This window comes from Oryza brachyantha, chromosome 7 (genome assembly GCF_000231095.2).
Source record: "Oryza brachyantha chromosome 7, ObraRS2, whole genome shotgun sequence".
Taxonomy (NCBI): Eukaryota; Viridiplantae; Streptophyta; class Magnoliopsida; order Poales; family Poaceae; genus Oryza; species Oryza brachyantha.
In genome coordinates this window covers 8,418,241-8,440,324 of record NC_023169.2, presented here as the reverse complement: position 1 = coordinate 8,440,324, position 22,084 = coordinate 8,418,241, and the positions used below count along the sequence as shown (strand labels likewise).

General features: G+C 41.0%; 3 protein-coding genes across 3 annotated transcripts; all 3 read right to left on the bottom strand.

Annotated features, from left to right (window-relative positions):
- Positions 1-996: 996 nt before the first annotated feature.
- On the bottom strand, positions 997-1,911 carry LOC102710552 (mitochondrial carrier protein CoAc1-like). The gene has a single exon (XM_040526295.1). It carries the CDS (start codon positions 1,909-1,911, stop codon positions 997-999), a length of 915 nt encoding a protein of 304 aa, XP_040382229.1.
- A 7,968-nt stretch (positions 1,912-9,879) lies between these two features.
- Positions 9,880-12,895, bottom strand: LOC121054984. Its single transcript, XM_040526294.1, has 3 exons — positions 12,872-12,895; positions 12,731-12,775; positions 9,880-10,260 (listed from the first exon to the last, which is right to left on the bottom strand). The coding sequence occupies exons 1-3, from the start codon at positions 12,893-12,895 to the stop codon at positions 9,880-9,882; spliced, it is 450 nt and encodes a 149-aa protein (XP_040382228.1).
- A 4,718-nt stretch (positions 12,896-17,613) lies between these two features.
- LOC121055048 (membrane protein PM19L-like) lies at positions 17,614-18,320 on the bottom strand. Its single transcript, XM_040526463.1, has 2 exons — positions 18,194-18,320; positions 17,614-18,094 (listed from the first exon to the last, which is right to left on the bottom strand). Exons 1-2 carry the CDS (start codon positions 18,318-18,320, stop codon positions 17,691-17,693), a joined length of 531 nt encoding a protein of 176 aa, XP_040382397.1. The 3' UTR covers positions 17,614-17,690.
- Between the last annotated feature and the right edge of the window lie 3,764 nt (positions 18,321-22,084).

Sequence of the window (22,084 nt, the reverse complement as noted above, 5' to 3'; positions counted from 1 at the left end):
AGAGGACTTTCGACCAGCGGAAACAAGTTGACTCAGTAGCCTGATATGCAAGGACTCTATGAGGGCCTTATAGCCTGTTTGGAGAGGTTTAGATTCTGAGAAGCTACTGTTTAATAGCTAGGTTCTGAGAATCTAGAAAAACTTTTAAACTCAGCTTCTCTGGCATCTGGATTCTAAGTTTATTTTTCAGAATCTTTAACTACAGATTCTCAGAAGATGTAGACTGTTTGTGGCAGCTTCTGGCAAAAGCAGTTTTTAGGAAAAGCTGCAGTTGGAAGAAGCTCCCCTAAACAGGCACAAACCGTGTAGGGTTTTGGGTGAAGAGGAAGAAATAACCCATCAGGTGCCATCAAACATATTGCAAGTGCGTTTGGCCTATCTAAACATAGACTTGTATAAATTTTCTGTTGTACCCAAAAACATCCTTTGTCAAGGGGAGATTCTTCTAATGAAGTATGTAACCTTAGCACCTTCACTTGTTTTGACTTCCACTAGATCCCAAGGGACTTGTAATAGAGCATATAACTACTGTAATACTTTCAAAGTTGGAAATGCCACATATTCTAATTGTCCATTTAACCAACAATAATGCTAATAACTTTTGTTTGTCACTTGCTGGAAAAACCAATCCTATAAAATAACTGTACATTTTATACTGGCAAAGCTATACCGTTACAGTAGTTGGCAGGGCAGAAATGGCCGAGATTGAGAACTGAAATGCAAAAAATAGCGAGCAGCAGGCAGTAGCTAGGCAACAGACCTGAGAAACTGCCCAAAATAAATTTCCACTAGCTTATGTATGTACAATTTAATCCAAGCAACAACACTATAACAGTGACCACATGTTCACAGTAACCACACTAATCTTCTTATCTGCAGTGAGATGGTAAATCAAGCACACGTGACATACTCTGTCCGTCTCAAAATAACTCAGCCCGTCCTCTCCTAATACAACGAATCTGGACAGAGAGGTATGCACAAGTTATATCGCTGCTGCTACTTCCCACCGGTGGGCTTGTGATCCCTCGGCGGCAGCTTGAGCAGCGCCTTCATGTGGTCGTACGCCACCAGCGAGACGGCCACCGACGGCGCCCTCTTCACGTACGTGATCCCGAGGCCGGAGTACAGCCGCCGCGCGCCCTGCGCCTGTACGATGGCGCGGAAGGTCTGCAGCGTCCCGCCGCCGCCGCCGCGAAGCTGTATCTGCCGCCGCACCACGTCCAGCGGGTACGTCGCCGTGCTCGCGACCAGCCCCGCCGCGATGCCGCACGCCACCTTCGCCGCCTCCCGCCGCCCCGGCTCCTCGTGGGGGAGCCGCGCCGTCAGCGCCTCGTACGCGCACAGGTTGAGCCCCGACGCCGGGAGCACGCGCGCCAGCGACGGGCACACGCCGCGGTACAGCCCGCGCACGCTGCCGCCTTCCGCGTAGGCGCTCCGGAGCACGCCGGACATGCCACCGGCCGCCCCTTGGCAGGCGAGCCTGGTGCGCGCGAGGTCGAGCGGGTAGGTGACGAGCATCGCGGTGCCGCCGGCGGCCGACCCGGCGAGGAGGTCGACCACCGGCCCTCCGCCGAGCGACGGGCCGGCGGCGCCGAGGAGGAATCGCCTGTACCGCTCGTACAACATGAAGTAGAGCGCCTTGTTCTGGAACCCGCGCAGCGCGTTGGTGCCATTGCCGCGGTAGAGCCCCGCCAGGCCCTCGCGGCGGCCGATGTCGCGCAGCATCTGCACGGCGCCGGCGTCCCCTGGCGCCACGCCGACCTGCCTCATGAGCATCACCCGGTCGAGAGGGGCCACGGCCGTCTTGGCCACCACGCCCGCGACGCCGCCGGCGACCATCTCCCTGGCGAACGCCGGCGTCGAGCAGAGCGCCGCCGCGGCCGTCTTGGACACGGGCTCCGGCGCCGCCATTGCTAATTGGTCTGGAGCTCGAAGCAAAGTGCACGCGCCATGGCATTGCAATATATATAGGCATGGCGCGAAGCGCGACTTCGGAATCGCACATGTTCTCCGTTTCGGAGTAACAACGAGCCATGCAGCACAAGCCCTTCTCTGAATCGGATTCGTCGACCAAAACCGGTAGGACGGACGCTGTGAATTACGGACTCATTTTCTGTTTTTTTTTCTTTTGAGGTGCCCTACAGTGCTCCATCTTACCTCTCTATAGGCAAGAGCTCAAATGCATCTCAGCCATTGATAATTATCTATTTTTTCAAATAAAAATATTTTATTTATCTCAATCAAAAGATCACCGTGAAAGAAGGAAAATAAAATGACACTGCTAATTATTCTTTCCAAAACTTAATGCTAATTAGTCGTGCATGCCAATAATTAGGGATACAAATTTGGCAGTAGCTGATCGCAATTTTTAATAATTTTACATGTAATTAAGTTTAAATGTCAACATTGTCATATTTGAGATCACGCTAAAATATAAACTGGATACAATAAAATTAAATTGAATTTCATAAGCACCTTTGTAGACAGTATTATTTTTTTTACAGCGGTTTACAACTAAATTCTGCGTGTAATATTCTATCTAATTTCACATGTTTGAAGTATTATTGGTGCCTTTGATTTTACCCATGTCAAATTGAAACATGATATTTCAAGTTAACAAATTATAGCTGCGTGTTCAATTTATAAATATTTACTTACCTTATTAACCTGCTTGTCCTTAATGGTACATGCAACATAAATACTTTATTTCTTTCTAATGAAGTATTACCTCTAGCAAGGTAAGAGACTGTATCATCGGTTGGATCAAACACCAATGAACGGTTCAAATATACTTGGAGCACCTTAAAATTTTCCTTTTTTTTCAGTTAGTTTCTCTCTCGCTAATTAGATGCATAAATTTTAAAATTCAATAAAAGAATTTATAATGCGTCTATAAATTTGTTGTTTAAGACTTACACAAAAGGTGACTTAAAGATTTTTGACAAGTTAAATATACATATGAGTTTATAATTTGCACTCCATTATAATCCTTTATCCAATGCAGTCGTGAAAGGAATAAGAAAGAACGACACACTGACCGGTTAAATATAAATTAGAACCAATCTTTCGTCGAGCATATCGCTAAGAAAAAAGAAACAAATAAATAAAGAAACGGTGCTATCGGATTTCTCGCCGTGTCCTCCATGATGTGTCTGTCGAACATATCGCTAAGAAAAAAGAAAAAAATAAATAAAGAAACGGTGCTATCGGATTTCTCGCCATGTCCTCCATCGATGTGTCTGGCTGTCCAGGATAGAGCCTCTCACCACTAGGGTTGGTAGTTTTGTATGTAGGACTGGACCGCAATTTTATCCTACAAGTTCAACCAGGTGAACTTCATGGGTCCACTTTCTTTTCTTCTCTTTTTTTTCTATATCCTTCCTTTTCTCTCTTTTTTCTTCTCTTTTTTTCTCCTTCTCTCCTCTTCTCCCGTTATTCCTCTCTCTTTACTCTTTCGGCCGCGTTCGTTTGGCCCCGTTTGTTTGGGGTTGAGAGGTGTGTTAAGTTATCCGGCACAAAAAAAAGTATTAATAGATTAGTACATGATTAATTAGTTATTAATTATTAAAAATTATAAAATAGATTAATATGATTTTTAGAAACAACTTTTCTATAGAATATTTTTATAAAATATACCGTTTAGCAGTTTGAGAAACGTGTGCGTGAAAAACGAGGAAACTAAGATGCTTAGCCCCCGGCCGAACACGACCTTCCCCTCTTTCTATTCTCTCTTTTTTCTTAGGGAAGGTGACGGCTGACGATGGAAGGAGAGGAGGCGGGGTGACGACGGAGTGCGGCGCCAGCCCGGGGCGTGGCTAGGATGGCTGGGGGTGCATAGGGCGGTGGCGGCACCGGTAGAAGGGGATGGGGGTGCTGGCAGCAGTGGCTGGGCCAGGGAGCAGCAGGGGTCCTGGGGCGCGACGACACTGGTTGGATGGGTATCTTAGAGGAGGTGCCGGTAGGGGAAGGCGATGATGACAGGAGTGGACGCATCCATGGTTTTGAATTCCGGAATGAAATTTCCGAAATTTCAGCTGTTTCGGTGGGTCCCGATAGTCAGCGTCTCCGGTCAAAAATTTCGGATAAAAAAAATTTTCGCGCATTTTTTTGGGTGGAAACCCTAAGGAGCCCCCAAAAAATCCCCAATTCGTCTCCCTCCTACGGTCCTACCAGACGCGCGGCGGCGGTCAGCGAAAATCGAATCCACATCGCAAAAAAATTTGCTCGCCCGCTGCCGGCCTCCGCTCCATCCCCCGGAAGCCACGCGCCGCCGTCGCTCCTCCCCCAGCCGCCGCGCGTGCTGCTGGTTCCTGAACATGGGCGGCACGCTGTCCACCTCCTTTGCCGCCGCTGCCGCGGCAGCTGTGGCGCCCGTCAGTTCGCCTCGCCGGCCGATGCGTGCGGCAAGTTCGACGGTGCAGCTATGTTTGGCGCAAGCCAACATAATGCAAACCTCGGCAGGGCAATGAGCGAGCTCACGGCGGCGGTGCGCCATGCCGGCCTGAAGGACGCCGGCGTCGGGAGGGAGGAGACTAGGGATTTCCTGGGCGTTGGCGTGCAAGCACTGTGCTCATCGTCGATACATGGTAACATCGTTAGATTTAACTGTTTAAGCCTTAATTTGCATGTCATTTCGATCTGTAGCCATGGAGAGATTAGTTAGTGCTAATTTTGGGTTATATACTACTGGAATTTGATGTGTGCATGGGCTACTTGATGTTTTTTTTGCCATATTTCTTTTTTCTGTGAAATTTCGTTTGAACTTTTTTAATTTGAATTTAAATATTGTTTGAACAATTTTTATCCGAAATATTTCTGCCCCGATACAAAACGTCATTCCGATACTTCAAACCCTGGACGCATCACGCATGGCGACGACCCAGTGCAGCATCGGCAGGAGGCGGGGTCGGCGGCGCCGGACCGGGGCACGACACGACTGGGACGACAGAGGGGCGCGGGGCAACGACGGTGCCGGTAGAAGGAGATGGGGCCGGTAGCAGCGGCGGCGGCTGGGTTGAGGAGCCGCAGGTGTGTGTCGGAGAGCAGCGGCGCTAGCTGGAGGGGGAGTGTCCGGGCAGCTGGACAAGGGCGTGCGCCGGGGGATGCTGACGTCCATGGTCACTGCCACTAGCCACCGTCAGCAGTAGCAATTTATAGGAGTGAAGATTAACCCAGTGACATTGATCAATGATCATCGCGATTCTACCGGTCACAGTTCCAACTTTTATCGCTAATAAGTTTTAAATGATTGGACTAGCTTGGAGCAAGAAAAATCTATATTATAGGATACAATACAATATGTGTTTAAATGTTTATTATTTTGTGAGTATTCAATGTTAAAATGTCAATATATATATATATACACACACTCCCTCAGTTCCATTCCATAATATAAGTTGCTTTATGTTTGTTCTGAATCAAACGTGTCCTCGAGTTCATATGAAAATATATAAGTAACGAACTAACACGAAATAAATGTTTGTCTTGTATTATGCTCCGCTATGAAAAATATTGGATATATATGAGTGAAATCTATATGATCTGGTGTATATTGCACTTATCCTCATGGGTGTATTTATAGCATGGGAAATAGAAACTTGTAGCACAAGATAAATATTTTGTCGTATATCTCTAGGATTTTATCTTTATCTCTAGAGTTTCTATTGGACTCTATTATATGTAACCGTATGTATCTATATCTCTAACATACCCCCTCAGTCATAACGAGAGCGAAGCGAACTTTTACAACTAGATTTGAAATCTTGTGTTTCACCATCTTCTCTTCTTTGTTTCTCCATCATCAATTACATCTCTGATGGATAATCCTCTACTTTGGTGACTGCGTCCGCTTACGTATCGTCTCGACCCTCTACCTTGGTGACTGCGTCCCCTTCTGTGTCGTGCCTTGTCTCTCTCCTCTGTTCCGTCCCGCAGTCATAGTGGGAGTGTCATGGATGATAGCGACAATACAGATGCTTTTGACTTGAGTAGTCGAGGATTTCTCTATTCCGTCTGGCAGTCATAGCGGGAGTATTATGAACGATAGTGGTGACACAGATGTTTTTGACTGGAGTAGTTGAGGATGACTTGTTGTAATGTCCGTTGAGGTAGCCGATCATGTGGTAGCTGTGGTCGTCATAGACATGGTAGTTAAGGCAGCTGCATATTGCCAAAGGTGAAAAAATTGGAGACGGAGCTACGATCATAAATAAGGTACCTTGCAGATGTCAGATGATATCATTGAAAGCGTCTTTGCATATGTCAGAGGATGTCTTTGAGTCATCTTGTAGATGTCAGAGAGAACTTGTTAACATAAGGTCACCAATTTTTAATATATATCTCTGACATCGGCAGATCGCACCGGCCTAGTCGTGTCGTGTCCTCTTCGCATGATCACGTCGTGACTCGTGAATCACGACTTCGCCTGTTGGCCAGTTTTCGGTGCGACGGGCGACGGCTTCTTCGCGACGCCGCGTCTTCGCTAAGACACCAGTTCGGCAGTTCGGCAGTACCCAGTCTTCGGCCGCTCGGCATCCCGGGTGCATCCGCTGATCCGCATCTCCTCTAGGCAGATCAGGCTCTAGCGGCAGGGGCAGGCGGGCAACCTGCAGATAGCTAGCCTCCAGTGATCCAGACTAGTCCTCCTCGGCTAGGTAAGTACTAGTACTAACTGCTGAATAGTTTGATAGTTTCATATATTCTGATATTCATCTACCATTTATTCATGAATCAGAACAGAAAAGAAGACTTTGCATCTCTATGTATCGAGAAGAAACTATTGGATGAATTTGATATTGCTATCATTATCAATAATTTCGCATCTGAAAATATGGTATACCCAATGATACCACACTAGCATATATTTGGGAATACACCCACTTCTCCCAAAAAAGATATGATTAAGGAGAGAAGTTATACTTCAATAGGATAATATTCCTAGTCTGATCTAGGTACAAACACATATGCCCAGTCACACTCTGTAATATTTTATTTAAGGGCATTTAACTTTTTGCCACTCCTAAAAATTGACATTAATATATTTGCCACCCGCTGTACATGACATGTAGGTTCTCATGTGTCTATGACATGCGAGCCCAGTTACAAATATGTTAGCATCATTTCTAAGAGTGGTAAAAAGTTAAATATTCCTTTTATTATTTTAGTCATATTTAAAGCAGCAGAATTTTAAGATATAAATACCATAAACTCTTAAAAGGGGAAGAACAAATTACGAACCAGCTAGACAAGACGAAGACTCTAGCAGTGCCCTTGTCAGGATCAGTCCCATACAATCTCGTTGATTATCCTCGACATACATATAGCTTTAGGGCAGGCTGACTGAGTACATGTTCCAAGTTTTGTATAAATCTCGATAATATCATACAAGAGAAAAACCAGATTTAACTTACTAGAGTAGGGCTATTAGACATCATCTGAGAGCTTGAAACCAGTATAAAAGTCTTTGTCTTCTTATTTCTTCGCACTCGTGCATATCTTGGTACCGAAAAAACCCTATAGTCACGTATACCGTAGTTGGATTCCAGTCCAATGAAAAATATAAAAATATATTTAACGATGGATATAATAAAACTAGTTTGTTGTTGCAAGTATTAGTACATCTTTTATAAATTTGGTTAAATTTAAAAGATTTAATTTAGGACAATCCGAAAATAACCTGTAAATATAAAATAGAGGGAGCATCAAATTGGATGGATTTTTTTAAGGCACCCTTCTATAATTATGAGCCGTCAGTTACTTTAGATCCAACGGATCTGATTTTCTTATATTATGATGATAGTAGTGTAGTAGAAATTTTATATAGATAAAATTTAAACTAAAATATATAACATTGCAATAAATTTGCGTATAATATTTTATATTAAAATAGATGAATTGCTAAATATATCTTATCGAAGTTTCAAATAAAATTTTTAATATGTACTTATAAAAATATATGATTAGAATTAAATTTTACTATAGTATTACCCTTCCTCCTTAAGATACCGTAACAGTGTCCAATTGGATAGATGTCCTAATCTTCATGTAAAATTATGGACGAATTTCTTATGTCGTACCTACTTAAAATTTTAGTCGTATGTCCTCCCTCTCCTTCCTCAGGTGCAACGCGTCCCCTCTACGAGAAAAACAACAAAACTGCCTGCCCCTTGGATGCACCGCATCTCCTCTCTGAGAAAACCATAAGAAAGAACAATCACGGTTTTCTACTAATCCTAACACCTGTCTCATTAGGCCATTTCTAATGAACCTATAAAACAGTCAATGGCCTATATGAAAACCCAATATCCTATTGTAAAGCACATGGAATATTTTTTTTCTTTGTTCAGTTTCCTTTCTATAAATGGAAAAGGTGTTTTACTCGTCCAGTTTCTACAACTTGGCACAAATGAAAAAATTGGATCAAATATGTTCCTGCCGCAGTTACAAGGATACAAACAAGTGAAAAACTGTTCCTTACAAAGCCGGTAGCTAATACTCTCTCTGTCCTTAAATGTTTGACGCCGTTGACTTTTTTATACACGTTTGACCAATCGTCTTATTTAAATTCTTTTGTAAAATATGTAAAGTTATATATATGCATAAAAGTATACTTAACAATAAATAGAATGATATAAAAATTATTAGTAATTATGTAATTTTTTTAAATAAAACGAATGATCAAACGTGTATTAAAAAGTCAACAGCATCAAATATTTAGTGAATATGTATCTTTTTCTCAAGAAAGAGTTTCATGCACGTTGACCAAATGGGGTGTCCCGGTGGGCGGGAGAGGTGAAAGTTTCCTTTGCAAGCGACGACTCACGCTAGCGTTGCAACAAGCATCCCTGGTAAGCTAGTGTTGTGATCAACTCTTCTCATCAGAGGGGTGTATTACTCAAGATGCTTCCTCACCTTCTCTCTGCCTACTCCTGCTTCAAAGGGTCGTAGCTTTGTCTCGGCAACACCGAATGAGATCAACCACTCTCATCTTTTCATTTCGTTTATCTTTATAAGCCAAAATTTAATTTTTTAATTTTAAATTTAGATTTGATTTTAGGGTTTTTCACTATAGTTTATTTGCAGTCTTAGGTTTTATATAAAATAAAAAAATTATTTTATGTTTGCAAATATACCGTTTGGTATAAACAAGTCAAACAACCACCCCAGCGTCTTCACGAGTGCTACGGTAGACGAGCAGCTTGTAGACGATGGGAATATAAAAAATACAACTGATTTTATCCAACAATTCTAGACGGCAGTAGGTTTTTCCATCTTCAGCCTCACATAAATAGTCGAAGTATTATACCATTCCTGTAGTTCATTACTACCTCCGTCCCTCCGGCCCTAAATATTTGACACCATTGACTTTTTGATACATGTTTGACCGTTCGTTTTATTTATTTTTTAAAAAAACATATAAAGCTACATATATGCATAAAAGTATATTTAACAATAAATACAATGATATAAAAATAATTAATAATTACGTAAATTTTTTGAATAAAACGAATAGTCAAATTAACTTGTATAAAAAAGTCAATGGCGTCAAACATTTAGAGACGGAGGGAGTATATTCTAAGAGGTTCACATAATTAAATATAACATTAGTTACAACAATTGTTATAACTTTGGCCATAATGAAGTTCATATTAACCTAATTTAGGTACCCAACTCTCATTGCAAATGACTTGTGTTACTCCTAGCCGCACCTGCTCCATGTACTAAACCAATTAAACCCTGTTTAATTCTTTTTCTTCAGCTCTGAATCTAGGCTGCCAAGCTAGTTTGTCAAACACATGACCAGAGTATCTGGTTGGGAGTGAGAGTTGAAATCATTAATTTACATTTTATTTAGTTTTGGGAGAAGAACAATGTGATCTATCAGCCAATACAACCGCTTGGCCCACCATAGGAAAAATAGCAGCGATCCTTTACTTCACAATCGATGTAACTAACATTGTAGCAGTCTGGCTTGTCAAGGACCCGGAGTAGCAGCTCAGTATTAGGTTCATGGCCATGGCCATGGGAGTCAAAGAACTTGATGTTCTTGATGTACGCCGCTCTTCTGTCCCCTTCTTCAGGAAAATGGCCGCTTCCCATTTCAGGCCCTGGATCGTTGTTTGGGTAGCTCACAAACCCATTCCATGCCATTTGAGGTGCCCCGCCATTCAGCTTGGGGCAGAGCTCCTGCGGAAAATGGCCTAAAAATAATGGCTTGTCCAGATCATCCCTGAACAACACCCAGTCTCCCGTGGCTGGATCCTGTAAATTTCGTTCAAATGGTGAGCAAACATTATAGTTAGAATTTTATTAGCAGTCAGTTGTGTCTATTTATAATTTGTTAGTCAAAAATCTCTTTCAAATGGTGAGCAAACATTCCTGTAGTTCATTACATGTTGTAACTAAGAGGATCATCCCATATTTTGCTATCTCTTATTTGAAAGACATCTTCTTGCACTGAAAATTTTAAACTGTGATGATCCTTGTCAGGATTCATGGCTATGTCTGAAACGAGTGTAAATACCACTCTACCAGCCTACCAGGGTAGACGGGTACTGTTGCTTCCCCACAGAGTTCTTCCTGGTCTAATAGTTTTGTAATGGTATGCCATTAGTTCATATTTGAAAAAAAAACTTAAAAAAATACAAAATTTCCATAAAATCAATTGCTTTGTTTCAAAAATAAAAAAGAAGACAAGCTTCTTGCCCATACTGGTTAAGTGGGACGCACCGTATGTAGGCTAATGGAGATGTAATGATCTTCAACACCGTATATTGATGGAGGACTAACAGCTTGGCCTGGGACAAGTTCAGCTCCTGTTGCTGGCACAAACCCTCCGCATTTTAGATTGTAGCACCCAGTGGATTTGTAGTTATCTTTCTGATAATAATGGTAAAAAAAAAGTAAATTGATTAGTACTATCAGATTTCTAACGACAGATTTTCTGAAGATTCTCAACATGATCAACTGAAAACTCCAAATATACAGATAATAGCTAAGGCGGCTCAACTTACTGTCCAATAGGTAAAGAAATGGACATCATTGTCATTATACAAATCAGGATAGACCTGCATAGCCAAAACATGTATGCAAAATGATTATTCTTGCTAGCCATTGAATTTTTGCAGGTATATATGGATGTCATGCTTTGGTTTTTTACGTGAAATCCAGCTTCAAGTGCATTGAAGCCCTCTACTTCATTGCTGGCCACTAATATGGATGCACCAGACTCTTGATACCGTCCATGATAGGGCTGTCTCCATATACTTATTTTAGCTCGAGTTCCAAAGTACCAGCCCTTGTCTGTGTGATACATAGCCACCTGTTGATAGAATAATATATTAATAAACATAATGTGATTCAAGACTCTTTGTTCGTAGGGTATAAGTGGTTCGGCTCGTCAATCCGCTTATAAGCCGGCCTATCTAGGTCTCTATCTTTTTTACAAGAACAAGTACAATTAATCAGAGGATAAGATGAATAAAGGATGATTGTGAGATAAATAACTAGGTCGAGAAGTTAAATGGGAGATATAATTGGTTGAGAGGTGTCAGAGGTAACTATATTTTAAGATAATTTTTAAATGCATAAGGTAAGCATATTTTGTAACACGAATGTTAGTAAAATGGGAAACTATTGCAGCTTTCTAGTCAAACGGCATGTACCTTCTTTGGTTAGTATCTGAATTAAATATTTAGCCGCAAATAACTGTTTGTATTGTGTGAATGAGAGAGAGAGAGAGCAAGGCAGAGAACTTACATGATAAGCATAGCTACCTTCTTGATTAGTTTGTATGTGCCTCCTAGAATAGAAGAGCGGTGTTGGTCTTCGAGTCTTCTCATACATCCAAAAAAGTATCATAAACATTATCATGAAATGTTCTTTGAACATGTAGCATTAATTAATTTAATATGATGAATCCAAAAATTCGTTGAGAATTTTAACGACAGCGTTTGTGCGGTACTACCCCGCCCATGTTGTCATCAACAATTAAGTAAGAGACTTACGCCTGCTAGCTAATAGCATTCTCTGGGTAAATTGGCAAGGGCAGTCCCAATAATACATTAATGGTGGTTTTTATCCTCATTAAATAGCTTTTCATATAAGCAAAATATTGACATGCATGGCAACATAACTAATAAGAAAGAGAGAAAATAATTTAGAAATGGTTTTCTCGTGAAGAAACAACTCTTCTTTTCACTCATTGCACCAAGAAACCATTCACCATTGAAAAGAAATCACTAGTTTCTAGGAGATATATGTCCATTGGTAGAATAATATTGAGTTAGGAGATACAAAGAGAAAACAATTATTACTCAAAGACACTTCTATTGTGAAAAATGGTTTCTATTAATGATTTATTATATATGGCAACCATGTCAGTTTCTTCCATTGGGACTACTCTAATAGTTGTACTAACAATTACACTGAAAATTTTGGAACCTCAGATACGTAGTATCAAATGTATGAAATTTTATAATAGAAAAGCATGGTATCTCATGGTATTTTTTAACAATGATAAAATCGCCCAAATTAGTATAGTCAAACAAATATTTATGTGTTTATATCTTTCACATGCATCACATCTAATATCACTTCCTTCTTGTTCTTTTTTTTTCCAAAATACAGGGAATGATTAAAAAATTATTCATGATGATAATGAAGGATAGGAAAAAGTGCAGAAAATTGTAAAATACAATATTAATTAAGTGACACAAGGTAGTATGGTTACCTTCCCGTTGATTTCTGGTTTGACACGGGCATCTACTGATCCTACCTACAGATTTAGATAACCAGATGCATATGAAAAACATGCTAAGATGGCTACAGCGAGAAAACCCATTGTGTATGTAGAATATTGCTTTTAACTGACTTTGGTGACCTTCATGTCAGCCATCCTGAAACGTACAATATATATAGCGAAGCCCACATTGCTTAGAATTTCCCAACATTTATTGTACAGTATGTCATGGAAGCCTTCCAATTAATTTTTAGCATGTCCATTATATCTCATTTATTGTAATTATAATATGTCAATTATAGTCATATGTATCTTTCACTCCATTAATTGCTCAATGAACTAATGCAGAAAATTTAGCCATTTTTGTTGCTAAACTATAATTGATACACCATTCAATTAACTTCCCTATCAGATAACTTTCGAGGCACCACAAACAGCGGCAAGAGCTGCAGCGATGGCGATGGCGAGGTCGAGTGGCGGAGCAGAAAATGTCTATAGAGGCACGCATTAACTGGCATGAGGTCAGTGTGAGCTTGGGATTGAGCAATCCATGCTCAGATAGTTTAGTCAGAGGAAAAGAGGAAAAAAAAATATGTGACGGTGCCGCACAAAACTTCTGAGGCCAGTCATAATACAGACTCTACATAGTTTCTAACCCTATGTAATTAATACTCTTATATTTATTGTATTTTGTTGATCTAGCAGTATAGTTATTAAAGAGAGAAGGAGAAAAAACAAGAAATCATTTCTTGATAAGAAGCGGAGTCTACGTATCGTTTGCGGACCGAAGAAACCATCACAACCATGTTGGAGAAGGACAGGGCCGTTTCTATGGATCCCGTACACCCGTGCCACCTACTGCCGCCGCAGCTGCGACTCCTTCCACACGCCCAAGTGGCCTTCTCCTGCCCGCGCTTGCTTCTCCCACGCGCTCGACCGAGCGAGCCATCTCTCGGGCGCGCTCTCCGAGGTGACACCACCGCCGTCGCAAAATTTTCGAGTACGCGCCCCTTCCACCTCCCGCCCTCCTAGTAATCTCCCTCCCACCCTCCTAGTAGTCTCCCTCCCTCTGTCACCCATCTCTCATCGAGGTTCAGATTTGTACCAAGGTCCATCCATAGCTCCCTTCGATTTCATCTCCTTCCGCATCCACTATAACCCGTAAAACATCTCCAAACACTACTATAAAAGTGATTTTCAGTACGAGACCCCATGATTTTTTGCAAACGGACCATAACTATTGGCATCTGCAAAAATCGTGGTCATTTTCTCATACGCCTCCTTAGGTGGCCCGTATGGAAAATTTGTTTTTCCTATACAGGCCTTTTAAGAGGGCACTAAAGTGCCCGCATGGAAAAATCGATTTTTTTCATACGGGCTCTTAAGGAGCCATACGTAAAAATAAATTTTGAAAATTTTAAAACTAGTTATTTCACTTGTATGAACTTTAAATTATATGATTCTTTTCCTAAATGTTTCTAAAATCATGCTCTGTTATTGTGTTCTTACTGCTATTATTTTGGCCATTTTTTCAAGTGACTTTGTTTTATCAATTAAAAATTTGAATTTCAAAACTTCAATATTTTGAAGCAGTAAATGATTTCAGCTGAAAAAAGTCATCAACAACAAAATTATATAACCTATCGAGATCTATAACTTCTATCTTTGTCATTTCTTCATCCGACAATGTAATAGTAACAATTTCACAAAATCACAATAGGCCTAGCAAACATGAGGTATATATATCTCTAAGCCCTAACTATTATGTCATCTTCCTCTCCCCGTTAGCACTTGTGAGCCGCCGCCTCCCATCGCTCTCGCCGCACGGCCACGACGGCCGGCCATCGCTCGCTGACCTCGGCCTCCCCACACCGGCCGACCGTCGACGCCGATGCCCGTGACTCGTACGTTGCCATCCATCGCCCTCGCCGCACGCAGCGCACTCGAGGACTTTGGCCTCCCCACGCATGCTGGTTGTCGCCGCCCGTGACTCGATCGTCGTCGCCCGCGACTCGGTCGCCGCCACCCTCGACTTCGCGCCCACGGGCCTCGCCTTGGCCCTCGTCGACCAACCTGGCCTCGCCGTCGTGGCCGCCGCCTCCACCAGTTTGCCGGGCTCTGCGTGGATGCGCGTCCTCGCTGGCATCGCCATCTTCGAACGGGCCCCGATTAGTGTTGGGGACCCGCCGGGGTCAGGGATGGGGTGTGTTTTAGCCCCGGTTGCTGCGACGACGACCGTCCCGCAGTGACGACGACCTCAGGGGCGGCGATGATGACCTCCCCGGCGATAACGATGACGGCGAACGGCAGTAGCGAGCTCGGGCACGATGACGACGACCTCGGGCACGACGAATTTGGCTCGGGCGCGGCAACGATGACCTCCCCACGGCGACGATGACACTAGGCGGCGGATCTGGCACGAAGGACGGCGGCGGTCTCGGGTGGCCGTAGCGTTGTACCGGCGACTAGCGATGGCGACGGCGATGACGGGAGCGGTGCGGCCATGATGGCAGAGGGCGTTGTATCGACGGCTAGCGATGGCGATGACAATGGCGGTCGTCGAATTTTTTTCATGATTTTTCTCTTTGCATGTAGTCGGCTTAAGCAACCGCATGCGAAAAATCAGATTTTCATGCGGTTGCGCTAGCTAGCCCCATCCATCTTTGCAGACGATTTCACGTATGCGGCTAGCCCAACTGCATGCGAAAATCTAAAATTCATGCTAATATGAAGATTTAAACTCAGGATCTAAAATTTATGCTAATATGAAGATTTAAACTCAGGATGTTCGGTACTACTGGGTTCAAATCTTCATAGTAGTAGAATGAATGTTAGATTAAGTTATCTGAGAGTCCAAGAGTGCGTTCGGACGGACTTAGTCGTCCGGCGCGAAAATCGTAGTAATAGATTAGTACATGATTAATTAACTATTAATTATTAAAAAAATATAAAATAGACTTATATGATTTTTTTAAAACAACTTTCTTATATAAAATTTTCTTAAAAAATATACCGTTACCGGTTCGAGAAACATACACGCGCAAAACAAAAGGAACAAGATAACTTATGCCCTCGCCGAACACTGCCTGAGTTCTCTACTAGGCTAAGCCTGAATTTAAATACTAGTGTATCTCGGTGCATCGTGGATGCATGTACCACCACACGCGAAGCATGCAAGTCACCCTTTGTTTTTAAATCATTAGTAGCTCATTGAGTCATTGTGGTTATGTTTACAAAAGCAAACAAGAAAAATGCTCAATTCACCAGATCGCGACTCGGATAATGTCCGAGATGGATTATTGACCACCAACAAACCAAGGGTCAACGGCTCATGACTAACGAGTAGCTTAAAGAAGTATTGCACGTACGCCTGCAAGGTTACTTCCAAACGCCATGTACGCGTGCTGCTTTCGATATAATGCACGTAGATACATACTGCCTAGCGTCCTCCGTCCGTCACAAAATATATCAGTCTCTAGCATGAGGAATATTTTCGGCTATAAAGGTAGTCTCTGTCCATGATAAACTACTTTTTGGTTTTCGTATCCAGCATTTGACTATCCGTTTTATTTAAAATTTTTTAAGCAATTAAAAAAATTAGTCACATGTTTAATATTATTTATAATTTATCGTCTAATAAAAATAAAAATATTAATTCGTAAATTTTTTTTATAAAAGGATTAAAAATATTAATTCGTAAATTTTTTTTAATAAAAGGAGAAAAGGAGAGTCTATAAATTGTTTTGGAACGGAAAAAATAAAAATATTAATTCGTAAATTTTTTTAATAAAAGGAGAAAAGAAGAGTATAAATTGTTTAATTGTTTTGGAACAATTTATAACGGAAAAAATAAAAATATTAATTCGTAAATTTTTTTAATAAAAGGAGAAAAGAAGAGTCTATAAATTGTTTAATTGTTTTGGAACGGAGGAAGTAGTAGCCAAAATTCTACACCCGTATAATCCCTCCGGTTCTTTAGTTTTCTTAGTTGACACCGGACAGTTAAATTTTGAATCTAAATACATTTTTTAACTTTTGAATCTAAATACATTTGACTCCGGTTCTCATTTTACTTTTCAATATTATACAATCGTCTATCGCCGTCCTGTTAGCCACCGTTAATACCGTTCATTTTTATCTTAACGACCGAAATACTCGAATAAAAACTTTCAAAAAATTTTCAAATATTCTGAAATTTTATATTATAAACATTATATTATATATTGTCTAAAATTTGTATGAAAAGTTAGAATCTGATATTTCACATTTTTCTCCAAATTTTAGATGTTTTGATCAGGGTATTTCGGACATTATAATGAAAACAAATAGGGTCATTATAATAAAAATAGATGGTATAACGATGGTTTAATGTAAAAGTCAGCGGCAAAAAGTATATTTTCTCTTTATTTAAAGAAATTGGCTTCTAAATCTACAGTGGGTCGATTTGACATTTTGTCTTACTCTAAATATATTTAAATATATATAATTATAAATCAGGCTTAAAATTCATTAAGTAATAAATCAAATTATAACAAAATAATTAGTAATTATAATAAATGATCGAAATGAAAAAAAACGTAAATCCGAGTCGATGACGAAAAAAACAGAGTACATCCTTTGGGACGGATGCTAACAAACAAATTAAATAAACATTATAGCTAGCTAATACGCCATGATTGACCAAGGACGGCACTTCGATGCAAGCAAAATACAGGCCATGAGGTGCACACCTAGCTACGGAGTACGCGTACCAGGTACGTACGTACGGTCACACATGCATATACAAAGTTACAGATTCTTGTTGACACACTGAAGAGAGCTAAACTACACCATGCTGTCACAGCTACGACACTATTGCACTAGTGCTGCACATACACACACTGAAACATTTATGTATGCATTGCGTTTATTGTTTCCTAAGGCGATGTACGGTAGAGCGTGTGTCGAGAGATCAGACCCTCGCCGTCCCCTTGGGCTCGCCGGTGGCGGCGGCGGCGCCGGCACCGACGCCGTAGTCGTGGTCCCGGTAGCCGCCGCTGCCGCTGCCACCGAAGAGGCCGGCGTGGAGCATGAGCACGTAGAGGAGCTGGGTGAAGGCGAGGATGATGACGAAGGCCTCGAGCACGCGGAGGCGCCAGCCGCGGTGGCCGCCGACGTGGATCTCCTTGCAGGCGAGGCCGAAGGCGAGCGCGGTGATGGCCCAGGCGATGAGCGACGAGGCGGCGTTGGTGGCGAGGCTGTCGCGGCGCCACGCGCGCACGTGGTGGACGCCGGCGAGCTTCGACGCCGCGCCCACCACCCCGGCCAGGACGGCGAACACCAGGAAGTAGAACGTCGCGCCGTTCCCGGCCACGCCTGCACGCACGCACGTATTCAGTCAGTCACACACGCACGCACGCGTTCTAATTATATTGTACTAAGAGTAAGAGAGAAGAGAACGTATGTATTGTATACCGGGATAGTTGGTCTGGCCATTGATGAAGTGGTTGAGGTTCCAGCTGGCGAAGCCGATGACGATCAGGTACATGATGAGGTTGAGCACCAACAGCGGCGCCAGCATGTTCCTCCCGACTCCGGCCATGGCTGCTCTGCTCACCGACGATCGTATGTACGCAAAAGCAGGGCAATAAGCTAGGAAGCAAGCAGCACAGTAGCACGGTACGATCGAGTAGGCACGGAACGATATGATTTTAAAGAGGCGGGTGGGTATAGATGAGCGAGAACCGAAGCGGCGGGGCGGGGCAAGGGGGAGAACGAGGTGCGGACGTGCGAGGAGAGGAAGCTGGGATCGAGCTGATCCCCGCATGCATGCGACGCGTGGCGGCCGCCAGCGCTGGCTGCTAGGCACGTGGCGTGCCGCGCGGGCGCCAGGTTTTTCTGGCCTCTCGGCTCTCGCGGCTTCAGCTCAGCTCGGCGTGTGGATTGATGTGCATGGCCGTGGACGTGGTGGCACCGGCGCACCGCTCGATGTACTCACTGCAAGACGCTTCTAGCGGGTTAGCCTAGCTTGTGCTCGTGTCCGTGGGTGTGTGCGGTCGAAGGTATCAGAATAAATATATTTTAAAAACATAAAAAAGAAGAGAAGAACAGTGAGCTAGCTAACTGTATATGTACTCTATGTGTAGGACATATAGAGTATGATAGGATATGTTGTATATGGACTCCAAAATACAATATGTGTATGACATATGAAATATGGTAGTATATGTTTTGTAGGTAGCTATAGTATCAATTGATTATTAGATTGATTATCCATGAATTTGAGCTATTAATTAACTATACTCTCATCGGTTGGGCTCACTGGATTGATCGATCTGTTGACGTTTGACCTGTCAAAATTACCGTTAAGTAACCTTGGTTGAGTGATTGTTTTTTTTTTCCAAAATAACTTTACTTATTGTTTTGCGAGACATTGTTTAGATACTGATATATTATTCCCTTCGTTACATTATTTTTTTTAGCATTTGTCTTATTTAAAAAAATTATGAAAACATCATTTATTTTGCTTGTGACTTACTTTGTTATAAAAAATAACTTTAAGTATGACTTGTATTTTTTATATTTGTTCTAAATTTTTTAATAAGACGAATGATCAAACGTTGCAACCAAAAAAGTCAAACATTTTATATTATAAAACAGAGGTACTATTTAATTTATTCCATTCTAATGCAATCCATCATATCACTTATTTAGTTACAATATATTTGTTTTGTACTTTTATAAACACTAAATATAGATGATCTTATTTTAGAATAACCAAGAAAGGGTAAAGGTAACTTTATTTTAGAGAGAGGAAATAGTTATGTGTTTTTTCTGGAAACAAGTTCAACATAGATCTAACAGCCAGAAAATCAACGGAAAAACATAATTATATATTTTATGACAGTTAGTGTTTCTGTTGCGCGGTACGGTAAAAGAAAAAATGGAAGCCGATGCGTTTAAAGAAAAGTTTTGTAGCAAGGATAATAATTTCCTGATATGTTTCACAAAAGTTTGGAAAGCTGATCGTATACAATAAGGAGATTGCGAAGATTGGTTTTCGAATCAGGCATAGAGTAGGTTTCTTAATAGTGTTATTTTCCTTTTCCTTATGGACAACATTCTGATCGGTTGCCTGTAAACAAGTCAGACTATAGCTCTACAGCGGGTATAAATATGCTATTCCATGGTCTCGTAAAATTAGTCAATCTCAATATATTTTTGCACATCACCACCTTAGCTATGGTTTTGTCAGAGCGAGCTCTTAGCTGGGATACATCGGTTAAGTATGATCTCTACTACTTGAGTAAGTTCTCAAAATATAATAGTAGTATCGGCTAGATAAGACTTTCTTATTTTAGTCCAATATTTTGGTTAATCTTGGATAATTGCTGGTTAAAAGATTGGTTTCAATCTAAGTTATCCTTTATCTTTTTATCTTTCTAGTTAATCGATGTGTGATTCTATAGGTTGGATTAAGACTTTTTTTAGTTCAGTCCAATATTATCAAAACCTATGTTGTTATTGTCAATCTTACCAGTTTGATAGAAGTCATATTTATTCCTTGGATTATACTGATCAATCACTTTAAATAAATGCTTTAACTTACTCTCAATTTCATCTATTTCATAGGAATTATAGCCAATGAGTTATCTTGTTATCGTATAAACGCTAGTCATCGGCTCACGATAGATTGATGGATAAGTATGAAACTCCAAAGATTATTTCAGTTTTGGTTAAGTATGATATTATGTTGTCTCGGATTAACCCAATCTATCAAGATTATATTCAATTGAACAGTTAATCGCTGGAAATAAATATATATATTTATAATAGGCCATAGACTATGATTATCGGTGCAACTTTATTATTTAATATCGTTTTATTGCCAATAAATTATCTTTATTAGTTGTAATCTTATATTATCTCGGTTTAGTCTGATCGATCAAGATTATTAATAAAGCATATCAGATGTTTAATAGGTTGAAATTAATTATTAACTAGTTGTATTTAGCTAATTTCCTTATTTTATTTATTATCATTCTTGCAACCAAGCCGACCAATCTATTACCGTGTTTCTAGATTAAATTGGCTCATTATCATATCAACCATCGGCCCGATCGAATGCCAATCGGCTTATTGAAGTTAACTTTGGTTTCCACTTATCAATTCCAGGGTTAAATTGAATTTAGGACATGGTGACCTACATGGATGTTAACTAGAACTCTAGGCCTGTACCATAATTTTTGCATCATAATAGTGCGAATTTTGTGTCAACAATACGCTTATCCATAGGAGAGAGAAATTTAAGTTAGAAGCAAAGCCAGTCAATATGAGTGTCGGAGCGTGAACCCCTCAAGTGGAAGATCAATGACCCCCCTTTTGTATTTGGGCCAGGAAGTATGGGAGAAATCGCTAAGCCAAAGCAGATATGCATGTTCAGGCCGCATGAACGCATAATATCCTATGCATGTGAGTGTTCAATCACAACCGATGTCTTTTGGAATACAACTTGGTTGAGTTTAAGCTGAAGTGTTCAATCAGTTTGATTCAGGATTATATCAGATTAATCGCACTCTCGTCGGGCTAGGCCATCCATTTATAATGTTAAGGGGAGTTTGGAACCACTGAAGCCTTTTAAACGTGTCCTGTGTCTTATACAGAAACCATTTATACAGAAACCATAACGAACATACTTTGTTCCTGCTAATATGACAAATGGTGTGACTGGCGAGAGCCCGTGGGCCCTCCAAACGCCACATACCTGAGTTTGGGATGAAAGTGGTGTTTGGGCAGGGACTTATTTTTAAGTCTCTGTCATATCGAATGTTTGAACACTAATTTAAAGTATTAAATATAGACTAATTATAAAACACATTCTATAACCTTGAACTAATTCACGAGACAAATCTATTTAGCCTAATTAATCCATGAATAGCCTATGTGATGCTACAGTAAACATTTACTAATTATGGATTAATTAGGCTTAAAAAATCTGTCTTACAGATTAGCTCTCATTTATAAAATTAGTTTTTTTATTAATCTATGTTTAATACTTTAAATTAGTATCAAACATCCGATATGACATGAACTAAAATATTTTAAGCCGCATCACACCTCCGAAGTAAGTGGTCTTCCAATAACATCTTCGAATCCTTGATCGGTGGTCTCACCAGTTAATAACATAGGGAGGCAGGTAGCCATCAAACAGACTGGTTAATCTGTAAGCTAGTCAGAATCTGTAAGCTATTGCTTATATTTAGTAACTGACCAAGGTATATATGTTATCTCGCCGATATCAGGTGAAGATGAATAACTTAAACATAAAAAGTAAATATACCACCTTGTGAGAAAAAAATCACATCG

What these genes read in the sequence shown, in the direction of transcription:
- LOC102710552 (XM_040526295.1), bottom strand. Translation starts at nt 1,911, where the DNA reads ATGGCGGCGCCGGAGCCCGTGTCCAAGACGGCCGCGGCGGCGCTCTGC.
- LOC121054984 (XM_040526294.1), bottom strand. Translation starts at nt 12,895, where the DNA reads ATGGCTGACATGAAGGTCACCAAA. An exon ending in CTGACATGAAGGTCACCAAA is followed by an intron (nt 12,776 to 12,871) that starts GTCAGTTAAAAG and finishes CTAAATCTGTAG; the next exon opens with GTAGGATCAGTAGATGCCCG. An exon ending in AACCAGAAATCAACGGGAAG is followed by an intron (nt 10,261 to 12,730) that starts GTAACCATACTA and finishes CGAAATTTACAG; the next exon opens with GATCCAGCCACGGGAGACTG.
- LOC121055048 (XM_040526463.1), bottom strand. Translation starts at nt 18,320, where the DNA reads ATGGCCGGAGTCGGGAGGAACATGCTGGCGCCGCTGTTGGTGCTCAAC. An exon ending in TGGCCAGACCAACTATCCCG is followed by an intron (nt 18,095 to 18,193) that starts GTATACAATACA and finishes GCGTGCGTGCAG; the next exon opens with GCGTGGCCGGGAACGGCGCG.